The 12456-nt window shown below is 38.6% G+C and overlaps 2 protein-coding genes and 1 long non-coding RNA gene across 3 annotated transcripts; all 3 read left to right on the forward strand.

The window, feature by feature from the left end:
• The first annotated feature begins 1698 nt into the window (after positions 1–1698).
• On the forward strand, positions 1699–4687 carry LOC114350296 (uncharacterized). The gene is made up of 3 exons (XR_003655693.1): positions 1699–1753; positions 2058–2212; positions 3462–4687. It is a non-coding gene; the product is annotated as an uncharacterized LOC114350296 (long non-coding RNA).
• Positions 4688–8269: 3582 nt separating this feature from the next.
• Positions 8270–9707, forward strand: LOC114350291 (trypsin-3-like). The gene is made up of 2 exons (XM_028301024.1): positions 8270–9294; positions 9704–9707. Exons 1-2 carry the CDS (start codon positions 8321–8323, stop codon positions 9705–9707), a joined length of 978 nt encoding a protein of 325 aa, XP_028156825.1. The 5' UTR covers positions 8270–8320.
• Positions 9708–10368: 661 nt separating this feature from the next.
• On the forward strand, positions 10369–11704 carry LOC114350292 (chymotrypsinogen B-like). Its single transcript, XM_028301025.1, has 2 exons — positions 10369–11317; positions 11666–11704. The coding sequence occupies exons 1-2, from the start codon at positions 10409–10411 to the stop codon at positions 11702–11704; spliced, it is 948 nt and encodes a 315-aa protein (XP_028156826.1). The 5' UTR covers positions 10369–10408.
• Positions 11705–12456: the final 752 nt, after the last annotated feature.

Consider the following 12456-nt stretch of genomic DNA (forward strand, 5'->3'; position numbering starts at 1 on the left):
CCAATGTCCAGGGCATAAGGTGCATAGTCTACCACTCGGCTTTTTCTGGTCACCATGATCATATCGATCGGCAATAAGCAGCTGTCTCAATCCAGATGCATCTGAAACAAGATTAAAGGCAAAATTAGTTCTCGTTTATCCATGTATCACATTCAAATTATTTATTACGTGTCACATGAGATAGTACCACAGAATAATAATAAGTACTACGTACAGAAGTTTTACTTCGCGAAGGTATTTAAAAAAATGTATGCTCAATGTCATTAACAATATGGTGTAACTTAGCCTGTCTCAAGTAGGGTTTCTGCTCGAGCTTTCTCGAACTCGAGAAAACTCGAGAAATTTGGCTTCATTCGAGACGAGAAAAAAATTACCGGAGCTCGAGAATTCTCGAGTTTCGATTTTGAAGTTTTAATATTCTTGAAAGCCTATTGTCTTCAACAAAAGTAAGTTTTTAATTATTTAATAGGTCAACGTTGCTTTTAGACTGGCCCAGTCTTTTTTTTTTTAACTGATTTGATGTAAGAAGAAGTAATGATCTCAATCGAAACTAACTAAAAATGTTCACCAACGAGTATGCTATATTTATTTGTATGTTTAATCTGACTGATTTAAAGACTGAAAAATATGTTAACTAGACAGTCACCTTACGTAACAGACGTTAGGTTAGGTACTCGTGCCTCCTCGTAAAGTTTATTCAAGTCGTAAGAAATTTAAAAATTTATTAAAAAGTTTTTTTGTTCATAAAAAAAAAAAATTATCGTAATTTTGCTATTTGGACTTGTGTTCTTTAGAAAACAAGTGATTCAATTGTAGCTCCAGATTTTTATTGTTATTTATCCTTAAAGAACACGCGACTTTATGACTTTTGCTATTATAATTAGTAAAAATTAATTATGAAAGATTTTATTTTTTGTTTATTTCCTTACCAAAAATAAGTGATTGTTGTGCATAAAAGTAGGTATATTAGTTTAAAAAACCAGTGTTTTTATTGAATTTCAACCGATTTCAGCAGTTTTCATTAAAAGACTCGAGACCCGAGAAAACTCGAGACTTTGGCCTCGAGAATTCTCGAAACTCGAGAAAAAAAATTGGTCGAGAAATCAGAAACCCTAGTCTCAAGAGTCAAGCACCATTTTGTTGACAAACGTCAGTGATCGGCACTGCGCCGAAGCTNGGATGACGTCATCACCAACATCGTCATGGTGAGTGCGAGTTTGTACCCAATGACTAAGGGATATGGTGCAAAATCCGCTGGTGGACTCGCCGTCATCCTTATAGTGAGTGCGCATTCTCCGAATAGCAGGCCGCTGCGCCTGACGAGATCTCATTTAACCCTGATGACGTCATCACCAACATTGTCATGGTGAGTGAGATTACGTGCCTAGTGGCTAGGGTATAAAGTGCATTATCCAATGGTGGGCTCGCCAAATCGTCGTAGAGAGTGCGCATACTCCGAATAGCAGGCCGCTGCGCCTGACGAGATCTCATTTGATCCTGATGACGTCATCGCCAATATTGTCATGGTGAGTGAGATTGTGCCTAGTGTCCAAGGCATAAGGTGCACATTCCGTTGTGACTTGAATCAACATCATCAAAATGAGTGCGCAATCTTCGTCTAATAGTCCGCCGCACACGGCGAGACCTCTTTCGACCGCCTGACGTCTTCACAACATCGTCAAGTGAGTGCGCACTCTCCAATTAGTGGATCTCTTGGTGGGTGCTAGTTTGCGCTCAGTGCTAAGGACATAAGGTGCACAATCCAATGGTGGGCTCGCCAACATCGCATACTGAGTGCGCACACTCCAACTAACAAGCCGCCGCCGCACATATTCGACGCCGATGACGTCATCACCACATCGTCAAGTGAGTGCGCACTCTCCAATTAGTAGACTTCGACATGGTGAGTGCTACTGTGTTATTTTGGTCCTAGTGCCTATGGCATAAGGTGCAAAATCCTATCGGGCTCGACTAACATCGTCATGGTGAGCGCGCGTACTCCGGCTGTCAGACTGAGTGCAATTTTGCAAGTTTGCGCTCAGTGCTAAGGATATAAGGTGCATAATCCGTTGACCCTCGGATATCGGGTGAAGCGGAGGGCGAGGGCGACGACGAGGACGGGTACACGGCGCGCGCCCTGTACGACTACCAGGCCGCCGCGCCCGATGAGATCTCCTTCGACCCTGATGACGTCATCACCAACATCGTCATGGTGAGTGAGAGTTTATACCCAGTGACTAAGGAATATGGTGCAAAATCCGATGGTGGGCTCGCCAATATCGTCGTAAAGAGTGCGCATACTCCGAATAGCAGGCCGCTGCGCCTGACGAGATCTCATTCGACCCTGATGACGTCATCACTAACATCGTCATGGTGAGTGAGATTGTGCCTAGTGCTCAGGACATAAGGTGCAAAATCCGTTGACTCTCGGCCGTCGTTAGCAAGATCGTCCAGTGAGTGCGCACACTTCGTCTAGCAAGACCCCGCGCCCCCGTGCCCTCGGTGACGTCATCACTAACATTAGAAATACAAATGAGTAGGTCATCTTCATAGAAACGCACCGAGCGCGGTTTGTATGTGAGCGCGCCAGTATACATATGCGGCGCGCACGCACACACTGACAAAATTCGGCACACCTCACCGCTAAATTTGTCAGTGTGTGCGTGCGCGCCGCATACGTGTCGGTGCGCTCACATACAAACCGCGCCCGTGCGTTCCTATGAAGATGACCTACTCATTTGTATTTACTCTGCTAACTAGTAGGTCCCGACATGGTGAGTTTGGTCCCTGTGCCCATGACATAAGGTGCACGGTCCGCTGCCTCTTGGACTGGTCAACTCGCTGTGGTCACCAAAATCTTCATGATGAGTGGAAGTTTGCGCATACTTCCCAGGTCATAAGGTGCATAATCCGCTGCATCTCTGCCGAGCTCGCTGTCCTACATGCATCGTCATGGTGAATGCGATTGTGCTCCCAATGTCCATGGCATAAGGTGCATAGTCTACCACTCGACTTGTTCTGGTCACCATGATCATATCGATCGGCAATAAGCAGCTGTCTCAATCCTGATGAATCTGAAATAAGATAAAAGGAAAAATTACTTCTCGTTTATCCATGTATCAAAAATATCCACATTCAAATTATTTATTACGTGTCACATGAGATTGTACGTAGAACCACAGAATAATAATAAGTACTGTAGAACTGACGGCCGATGGAGCAGCAAGGTTCTAGAATGGAGGCCGCGTACTGGAAATGCAGCGTGGGGCGTCCACCCACAAGGTCGACCGACGACATCATAAAGGTAGCAGGGAAGCGCTGGACGCAGGCCGCTACCAATCGATCAACGTGGAAAGCATTAGGGGAGGCCTATGTTCAGCAGTGGACGTCTTATGGCTGAAATGAGATAGAGTGGATAAAAAACTTTTTCATTCTTAATTGATTTGTTTATTCTTTCTCAGATTGACGAGGGTTGGTGGCAAGGGCTTTGCAAAGGCGCGTACGGCCTCTTTCCCGCCAACTACGTACAGCTACAGGACAAATAAACAAGCTACAGCGCCACCTACTCACATTCCTACTGAACTAACGAACGTATGCAGTTCACATCGATCAAGGTAGATTTATAGCAAAAGTTGTTGTGATTGGTTGAGCATGACCCTATAAATTGGTTTTATTATCTTCTCTTTAAAAATGTCTAGATAGTGAACCAGTATTTCTAGTCTCTGGTACAGTTAGTACGATTTTTTAGGTATACAAGAACAGACAAGAGAAATTATTCCTTTATCTATGGCTTGATCAATCATGACATTATTTTATAATTATTTTCAAGGACTAACAGAATGTATGTATGCACTTTGTAAACATAGCACTTTTTTACAATATTTTGCCAAGTCTTAATATTTTTTATACAGGATAGTGTAAATAATTTAAGCAAAATTAATCTTCGTATCGATATTTCATAGAGTAAGTAAAAAAATAAACTGATAAATCACACTAAATTCCACTTTAGATTTGGAGAAAAAAAGAACGTTGTAATTGTTTTTTTGATTCGTTTGAAATATTTATAATGTCAATAAATTGCAAATCAAGCTTTATTTTAATAAACAGGTAACATTTAAGTTGTACTTAAATAATACTCAAAAATGAAATTATTGATACAAAGATCAAAATATCAAGATGGCTGTGGCTGTCACGTGACCTTTTAAAAATATTGTAAACTAATTTTAAGAATACGATAATCATGCTTCGTAAAGACAAAACAAATTGTTACTGTTGAATAAAAGCAATCTAGCTTAGAAATATACAAAATATCGACTAGATGTAGAGTTTAATATGGTTCTTATAAACATGAAATAATAGGGTACTAGAAATATCCACAGAACACCAATAGGTAGACATTAAATTGTAAATTAAAGAACATGGAAGTTTATAAAAAACACAATTTTCCCCCTCTAGCGTTCTTTGTTCGTCATCAAGTTAAAGTTTCATCATTTTTGGATCTTAAGACAATTTAAGGCAATAAAAATCTTAAAATGTTGAAAGATTTTATTTTAATGATCTTAAAAACGACGTTTCATGCGACTCTTAGTTCTTTTGTCATGAATATCGTCTATTGACATCCCAACTAATATTATAAATGCGAAAGTAACTCTGTCTGTCTGTCTGTCTGTTACGCTTTCCCGCTTAAACCTCGCAACCGATTTTGATGAAATTTGGCATAGAGATAGTTTGAGTCCCGGGAAAGAACATAGGATAGTTTTTATCCCGGTTTTTGAAACAGGGACGCGCGCGATAAAGTTTTTCTGTGACAGACAAAATTCCACGCGGGCGAAGCCGCGGGCGGAAAGCTAGTAAACTTATAATGTATTAAGGTCGTTGCACAGTTATCAATCTGGAAAGGGATCGTAACCGTATCAACTCGAGGCGGTCAGTATTTTTTGTATGAAACTCCATACATACACTGCAACGCACACTTATCCGCACCGTAACGGTAGGCGATGACAGTTCGCGAAAGGTGATATAGATGACCCACGCTGAACTGTCCCACCAAACTCAATGACAGGGGGGCGCTACCATCGTTCAACTATATGGTTTCCAACATGGCAAAAATCTAAACCAGTGATCCGGTATTGACGGTGGCGCCCCACTGTCAATGTCATCGACAGGACAGTCCAGTATTTTGGAACTATACGGTGTTGATTCCTTTCCGAGTTGATAAGTCTGCTATGAACTTTAGTTTGATACATACTTATAAGTAAATGGGTTGAACGTAAGCCTCAAAGTATATCATGAACGTACCCTATATTTCCATGCCTTTTTTGTCTTCTGCATAGTCTATTTATATCATCTTATTGCTATTTAGTGTAAGAAACGTACTTATGATACGAAGTAATCAAATCTAACCTCATTTATTGAATTACACGTGAATTGACTAACATAGAGAAACGCCTAACTCTAGATTTTAAAAATTACAAAAATAATAAATTGACACTGGTTGTAATAATATGCGATTTATTTTTTAATAACGACATTTACAATAATGTAATGAAGTATTATTTTGTACTGTGTATTGTGACTGATGATTTTAATTTTACTGTCATATCATTTAAATTATTTCAGCCTTTTCATATCATTTATAGTGGTAAGATGCATTTCTTAAGTCTATATTTTAAGTAATTGATATAATGATTTTTTCGCGAAAGATTTTATTGTAAGTGGTATGTTATAGTCATAGTTATAGAAAAAATAATTATTTTTTGTCAACAAAAAATAACAAAAATATAGGTACATAGAGTTCTTATTTCACTATCGATATAGAAAATATTCAATAGCCTTTATTTCTAGAAACTGGGGTTTCAATTCTGCTATTTCAGGTAAAATTATTTTCTTGAGATTTTTTCAATAACTTTTTTACTTGTCTATTAACAGTGTAATAAAATATTGAAAAGATCTTAATAAATGTAATAAATCGGAATGGGTTGCAGTGCTGTGTGCCAAGACGTGACTTTCCTAATAAAAATAGTAAGATTAAAAATAAGCTAAATTCTAAAATTACTGGTTTAGTAGAATTGAGGCCCTGTAGTCTATTAATATGAGTTGGATATACAATTGCTCAATATTTATTTGCATTTTAAAGAACCTACGAAATAATTACTACATTATGTATCTAGCTTCCGTAGAATAAACCGATATTGATAGTGGATACGTATAGCTGTTTTCAATGGAGGATTTTACAAATGTTATCAGTTGACGTGACAGTGTTTACACACTACGTGATTTTACACCTAATAATCGTCGATAATGTAAAATAAAATCTAATTTTTGCTGCGAAATCGAAAATGTTACATTTAACTTAGTTTAAGCGCTTAACTTAGTCAGTGCCTGAGGTATGAAGCAATAAAGATATTATGATTATGATTATTATGTGAGCGGCACGGGACATTGCCATATAATGACGTCAGAGCAAACAAATCTGAAGCCTATTTGGAGTCTCGCTGACGTTTGTCGTCAAAAACCCGCTGGTACCGCTCCCATGCCTCAAGCAAGGTACTCATCTAGCCGTGTAGCATGTACTGTATCAGATACCAAGTATCAAGTGAGTATACAGGGTGTTAGGTAAATGGGTATATGAGCCGACACTAGCCCATGTTAACATGGACAAATAAATGGTATGGTGAAGTCAGAAAGGACAATGACCAAAAATGTATGGAGTGTGGTCCAAATGTCCACCACGAATGAGACCTATGTAGTAAAATAGTCTACTAAATACTGATTAATTATAACCAAACCGCAATCAAAAATATGCTGTCAGTAAAAAGTTATCACTGAATGAAAAGTCTGTTTTTTACCTTTTCATCCGAAAAATGTTCTTGATATCATTCTATCCATTGCATATTTTGGACTAATCTACGCATGTTATGACATGTCGCATGTGGCGCGGGGTTATAGATGAATTTTATTAAATATTATAGTAGCTGTGCCTACGACTTTGTACGCGTAAAAATAGTTTGAATAATATTACCCATTTTTACAACATTTGTCTTTACTGCTCCGCCCCTATTGGTTGTAGGGTGATGTTATTTATTCTAAAACCATCCTTAATAAATGGGCTACCCATAACAAAAATAATTTTTCAAATCAGACCAGTAGTTCCTGAGATAAGCGCGTAAACTACTACAATTTTTAAATAGTCATAACTTTTTACAGACAGCTTATTTTTTTTTCGTCGCATACTGAAAGTTAATCTCTCTTTAATGGACTATAAGCCAATATAGGTCTCATCAGTGGTGGACATTTGGACCACTTTTGGTCATTGTCCTTTGATATCATCATTTTTTTTTAATTTTCATACAAAATAAATTTTATAAAATCCGATTTGTATGAAAATTAAAATAAAGATATAAATTTTCTGACTTCACCATACCATTTATATGACCATGTTAACATGGGCTAGTGTCGGCTCATATATCCATTTACCTAACACCCTGTATAGGCACGAGCCCGCAGCGAGCTGCTCGCGCGTGGTTCGCAGGGAGATCGCAGCGACCCGCGAGTGGCGGTATCACTGCGAGCACAAAGGCGGCTCGCAATAGGATCCAGGAGCTCGCAGCTAGATACGCGATGACCGTGGACGAGCCGTACTCACTTGAAGGTTGGTTACGTTACATGCTACGTTACGTGCTACGTGGCAGGCGAGTACCCTGCCTCAGTCACTGACTGAGCTAAGTTAAGACCTAGGATAACCTAGGATGCCACAGTATTTAGGTTGATGTGCCGGTATTTTTACTTTAGGGATTTAGGATTGACACATTTATTTTATTTCACTTCAGAAATAAAAATAACGCACAATAAAAAAATACGTAGTGTGTGAACACTTGATATAATTGTAATATTGTACGGTATGTGATACCGAACTATGTTTTATATAAAGCGATTTATTGTTTATATTATGATGAATAAATGATTATTTTATAGCTAAAATGCCGTTTTATTGACCGTACTCATATCTTGTTATAATTTTTGCCTCATCTATACAAATTAGCTATTTTGTAAAGTTATAGTCGCCTAATATTTACTCTTAAAGTTTTAACAAAGAAAAGTGGCTAAACTTATCGCGTATTGCGCATCAAAAAATAAACAAAAAAATATTTATTTTTATTATTTTAAAACTTGGAGTAATATTTCTGTGTACCATTTCTAAACACATGTTAATGTGTCACTCAAAATGACATATATTTCAGTGTCATCGTCATTTGAAGAAGACATACTTTATTATTATTTGTAATCGCTTTTTGTAGTTTTACGTGCAATGTAAAATTAAATGAGTGTCGCACTCCTACTTTTGCTCATATTCCTTGATTTCGCCAACTCTGAGTACGACACCCGAGTGATCACTACCCTGAAGTATTCCAAGAACTACGTTCACCCCACAGTAATCAACGGTATACCAGCTCAGACTGGTCAGGTGCCTTTCCTAGTGTCCCTCAAAGAAATCCTAGTAAAGGTATCCGATTTGAAATACATCTGGACTAACATTTGTGGAGGGAGCATCATCAGAAATACAAAGGTCCTAACAGCAGCCCATTGCTTCGAAGGAAAGAGTTTTTTGTATTACCATCACCCGGAGTATCTAAGAGTTGTAGCTGGTAACTTTACGACAGAGTTAATTCATACTGGCAACACTGACACAACCAGGCGCGCACAATGGCGGAAAATCAAAAAGGTTGTGCTGCACAGAAAGTTCTTCTTTCCAGAGAATGATCTTGCTTTGGTATTTGTAAATGAACCTTTCGAATATAATATAAACGTGGGACACGTCGTGATAGCCAAACGAAGGGCTGATTACCCGAACCAATGCATTTCGGCTGGTTTCGGCAGTATGAACCATAGTGAGGATCGGATTACCCCGATATTGTTAGTAGCCAATATGTTCCTATTGTCCCGTCGTAACTGTTCCAAAATGTGGGAGATGAATATGGACAAGTTTATTTGCACTTATTCGTTTATGAGTGATATGGGAAGAGGGGATTCGGGAGGACCATTGGCTTGTAGAGGGACTGTAGACCCGGCAGAGAAGAAAGGCCTGCCGTTACTGGTCGGTGTAGTCAGTGGGAAGAACTTCGATAAAACAACTCTCTTCACAAGGGTTTCAGCTTACAAGACGTGGATTGCCAATGCCAAGAGTGCTGCGTGTGCAATTGGGGATTACGTTTCGTATTGTGATATTAAATATTTAGTTTTTGTTGTAGTACTTTATAGTTTTTCCTGTGACTTACAATCTACTGATGTATGCGGGTNGCGCTTGACAAATATAGCGGTCTTTATTTTCATAATAATAAAACGTTTATTATTCTTCTCCTTTCCTTGCACCGGTGTATTACACGTATGTACGGAACCTCAACATTCAATCTATATGAATCCAAGAATAAGTTCTCGTAAGAGTAGGCGTACACCGTTGATTTTTAGTTGGCCGATAGTTGTGCCCGATTTTAAATTGTATGAAGAATCGGCCAAATCGAATCGGCGTAGTGTGCGCACTCCCATACATACATGTCCATACTGATCAACTGCCCGACTAAACTATCGGCCGACGAAAAATCAACGGTGTGCGCCTACTCTAAAAGAAGAAAGAAGAGTCCGTAACCGAAGTATCCAATTCGGATAGAAAAATTGTAATTACTTAACTCATCCTACTGATTTTCAGTTAAATACCATAATCGGGCGGACTCGCGGGCAGATGCCAGTAATAATCCATAGTCCACCCATAGCCGAATTTTGACTTGAGCTTCGCTTTTTCCTCTACCTTATGACGCCTCCCCTAGCTATAAATTAGAAATAATAATAAAGAAATTGTCCGTCGGTCGATCTAACGACCGCCTCATGTAATTACAGGCTTCTTTATCTATCGTTTGTCTTAATTTCGTTTGATGAAAACCCCATTTGTTAGAGCCTTCGTTGCGGTGATATAATTTGTCTCTAAATTCGTTATTAAAGGGTATTTGATTTGGAATTTTTGAAATGATTTTCAGGAATTGGGTTAGATTTATTTAAGGAGCCCATTGAAAGCTTGCAGCTGCTTGATATCGGAGAGGTTTTTATGTGATATTAACATTCTGTTTGATGATTAGCTACATAATTCAATTAATTCGCATATTTTGTTATTTTATTCTTTTGTATTAAATGTGAATGAAACACTGTACAAGTAGGTACCCGCAGTAACCTACAGTCTTTATGACTGTAGAATCCAAAGATTAAATTTAATGATTGAAATCTCTTTGGTAAATGAGATCGGTCTTTTAAAGTTCTATGTAATCTGTATAAAGACATTAGTTATTTCAAACTCATAGAAAAGCGTAATGTAAACACAAACAAAATTAAATTCCTTTTCTGGTTATTTTATGTGAAATTCATGAATGTTCTACTTTTACTCATATTTCTCATCCACACCACAAAGTGCAATATGGAGAACCGGGTTATTACCAGTTTGAAATACTCCATTTACCGCGTCAAGCCAGTCGTGGTCAACGGAGAGCCTGCTACCAACGATAGAGTGCCTTACTTGGTCTCGATCAAACAGCCAAGTGGCAGAATCGGGACAGATATATTTTGGACTAACATGTGTGGGGGCAGCATCGTTGGGGAACAAAAAGTTTTAACCGCAGCTCACTGCTTTGAAGGTAACAGCTTCTACTATGTCTACAATGCACACCAACTACGAGTCGTAGCCGGCAGCCAGAATTCTAATCTCCAACACAGCGGCGCGACAGACACAACTCCCGACTTGCAAGTCCGGAAAATCACAAAAGCTATCTTGAACAGAGGCTTTCACTTCCCAACACACGATATAGCGATCGTTTTCGTGGACGTGCCGTGGAATTTTACGGACACCGTAAACTTCATTATTCCAGCAAAGAAGACCACCGATTACCCTTATACGTGCATATCGGCGGGTTACGGTAGGATCGGCCACGACACATGGTCCCTGGAATCTGACGTTCTTCTGATAGCAAGTATTAGAGTGTTATCTAGGTGGAGATGTTCAACCCTGTGGCAAATGAACATGAATACTTTTGTGTGCTCTGATAGTGCGATTACTGATGTGGCAAGAGGCGATTCTGGGGGGCCTTTAGCTTGCTACGACACGATGGATCCCGAAGAAGTTCCAGGAAAGGATTTACTGGTTGGCATCGTGAGTGGAAAGAATTTTGACAAAACAACGCTTTTTACTAGGGTGTCAGAATATCGGGACTGGATTGACTCAAACTTTGCTTACAGATTATCTTCTACATTTTCAATACTTTTCACAATTATATCGATGGTTTTAATATATCTTTTGTTTCTTTTATGCAGCCAATTACTTCCAAAGGTAGGTACAACGTAGCGGTACGCGGAGCGTACAGCAATTAATAGACTCGCTTCAATGGCAAAGGCAGACAGACTATTGTTTTATGTAAAATAGTTCATTTCTGTTGTGATATTACTAGATGACATTTAAATTATACTTAGTCGCGTGGGTGGGTTTAAGGCAAGAATCCTTGATAATTATTTGTACCATAAAATAATATTTATTATACACCTACAAAGACAAAGGAAGATTGATATAATAGTGAGTATTTTTATCTGACTTTAATGCCAAAATGATTGCTAAATGTATTTAATGTTTTAGGGTCTTTCCCTCAACATAAACATGCCTTCAATAAGTTAATTAAGTAACAACACCGAGCGTCATTCCCCAAAGTGCTACAGTCCTAATAAACTAATTTCTGCAGGTGGCTACTCCACTATATCCCCAACACATATTATGATACTCATATTACACTCGTAAATACATATTATACACACGCAGTTACGTTCACGATGTGAGCGACTTGTGTGATTCTTATAAACTTCCATTCGTTGGACAAAACACCCCTTGAACGTCCTTAATGAGTATGTAGTGGTATGTATCTATATATATAAAAGAAAGTCGTGTTAGTTACTTCGCTTATAACTCAAGAACGGCTGAACCGATTTAGCTGAAAATTGTCAGGGAGGTAGTTTAGAGCCAGGAGAAGGACATAGGTTTTTTTTATCCCGTTCGAAATTAAAAAAAAGTCTGCTTATTTATTGCCATTAAGGCGGAACAAAGTTCGCCGGGTCAGCTAGTTACTCATAAAACTCATTTTTGCAAGTCAGTTTTACACGTCGCAGTATTAACCCTACCACTGCTTCGGGACAATAAATGGGCCAGTGCTGAGAAGAAGCAGCGCAAGAAACTCTGTCACCATTAAGTACTACAAATGCAAATTGCAACATATTGCCCTTCTATCTCCATCTGCTGTCGGAGTGTCTTAGTTTTTGAAATAGAAGTGCTATTTTTAATTCAACAAAAATCTGTCCAATAACTCAACCGCATTAGGTCTCCAATGACTGGAAATTTACCCTATATTGAAAGCTGTCGTCATTTTCAAGAATCCC

The sequence above is a fragment of the Ostrinia furnacalis genome, unplaced genomic scaffold, assembly GCF_004193835.3.
Source record: "Ostrinia furnacalis isolate ACB-3 unplaced genomic scaffold, ASM419383v2 OfSCF0860, whole genome shotgun sequence".
Classification (NCBI taxonomy): domain Eukaryota; kingdom Metazoa; phylum Arthropoda; class Insecta; order Lepidoptera; family Crambidae; genus Ostrinia; species Ostrinia furnacalis.

Coding starts and splice junctions, on each gene's coding strand:
- LOC114350292 (XM_028301025.1), top strand. CDS start 10,409: ATGAATGTTCTACTTTTACTCATATTTCTCATCCACACCACAAAGTGC. Junction 11,318..11,665: donor TTTTCACAATTATATCGATG/GTTTTAATATAT, acceptor TTAATGTTTTAG/GGTCTTTCCCTCAACATAAA.
- LOC114350291 (XM_028301024.1), top strand. CDS start 8,321: ATGAGTGTCGCACTCCTACTTTTGCTCATATTCCTTGATTTCGCCAAC.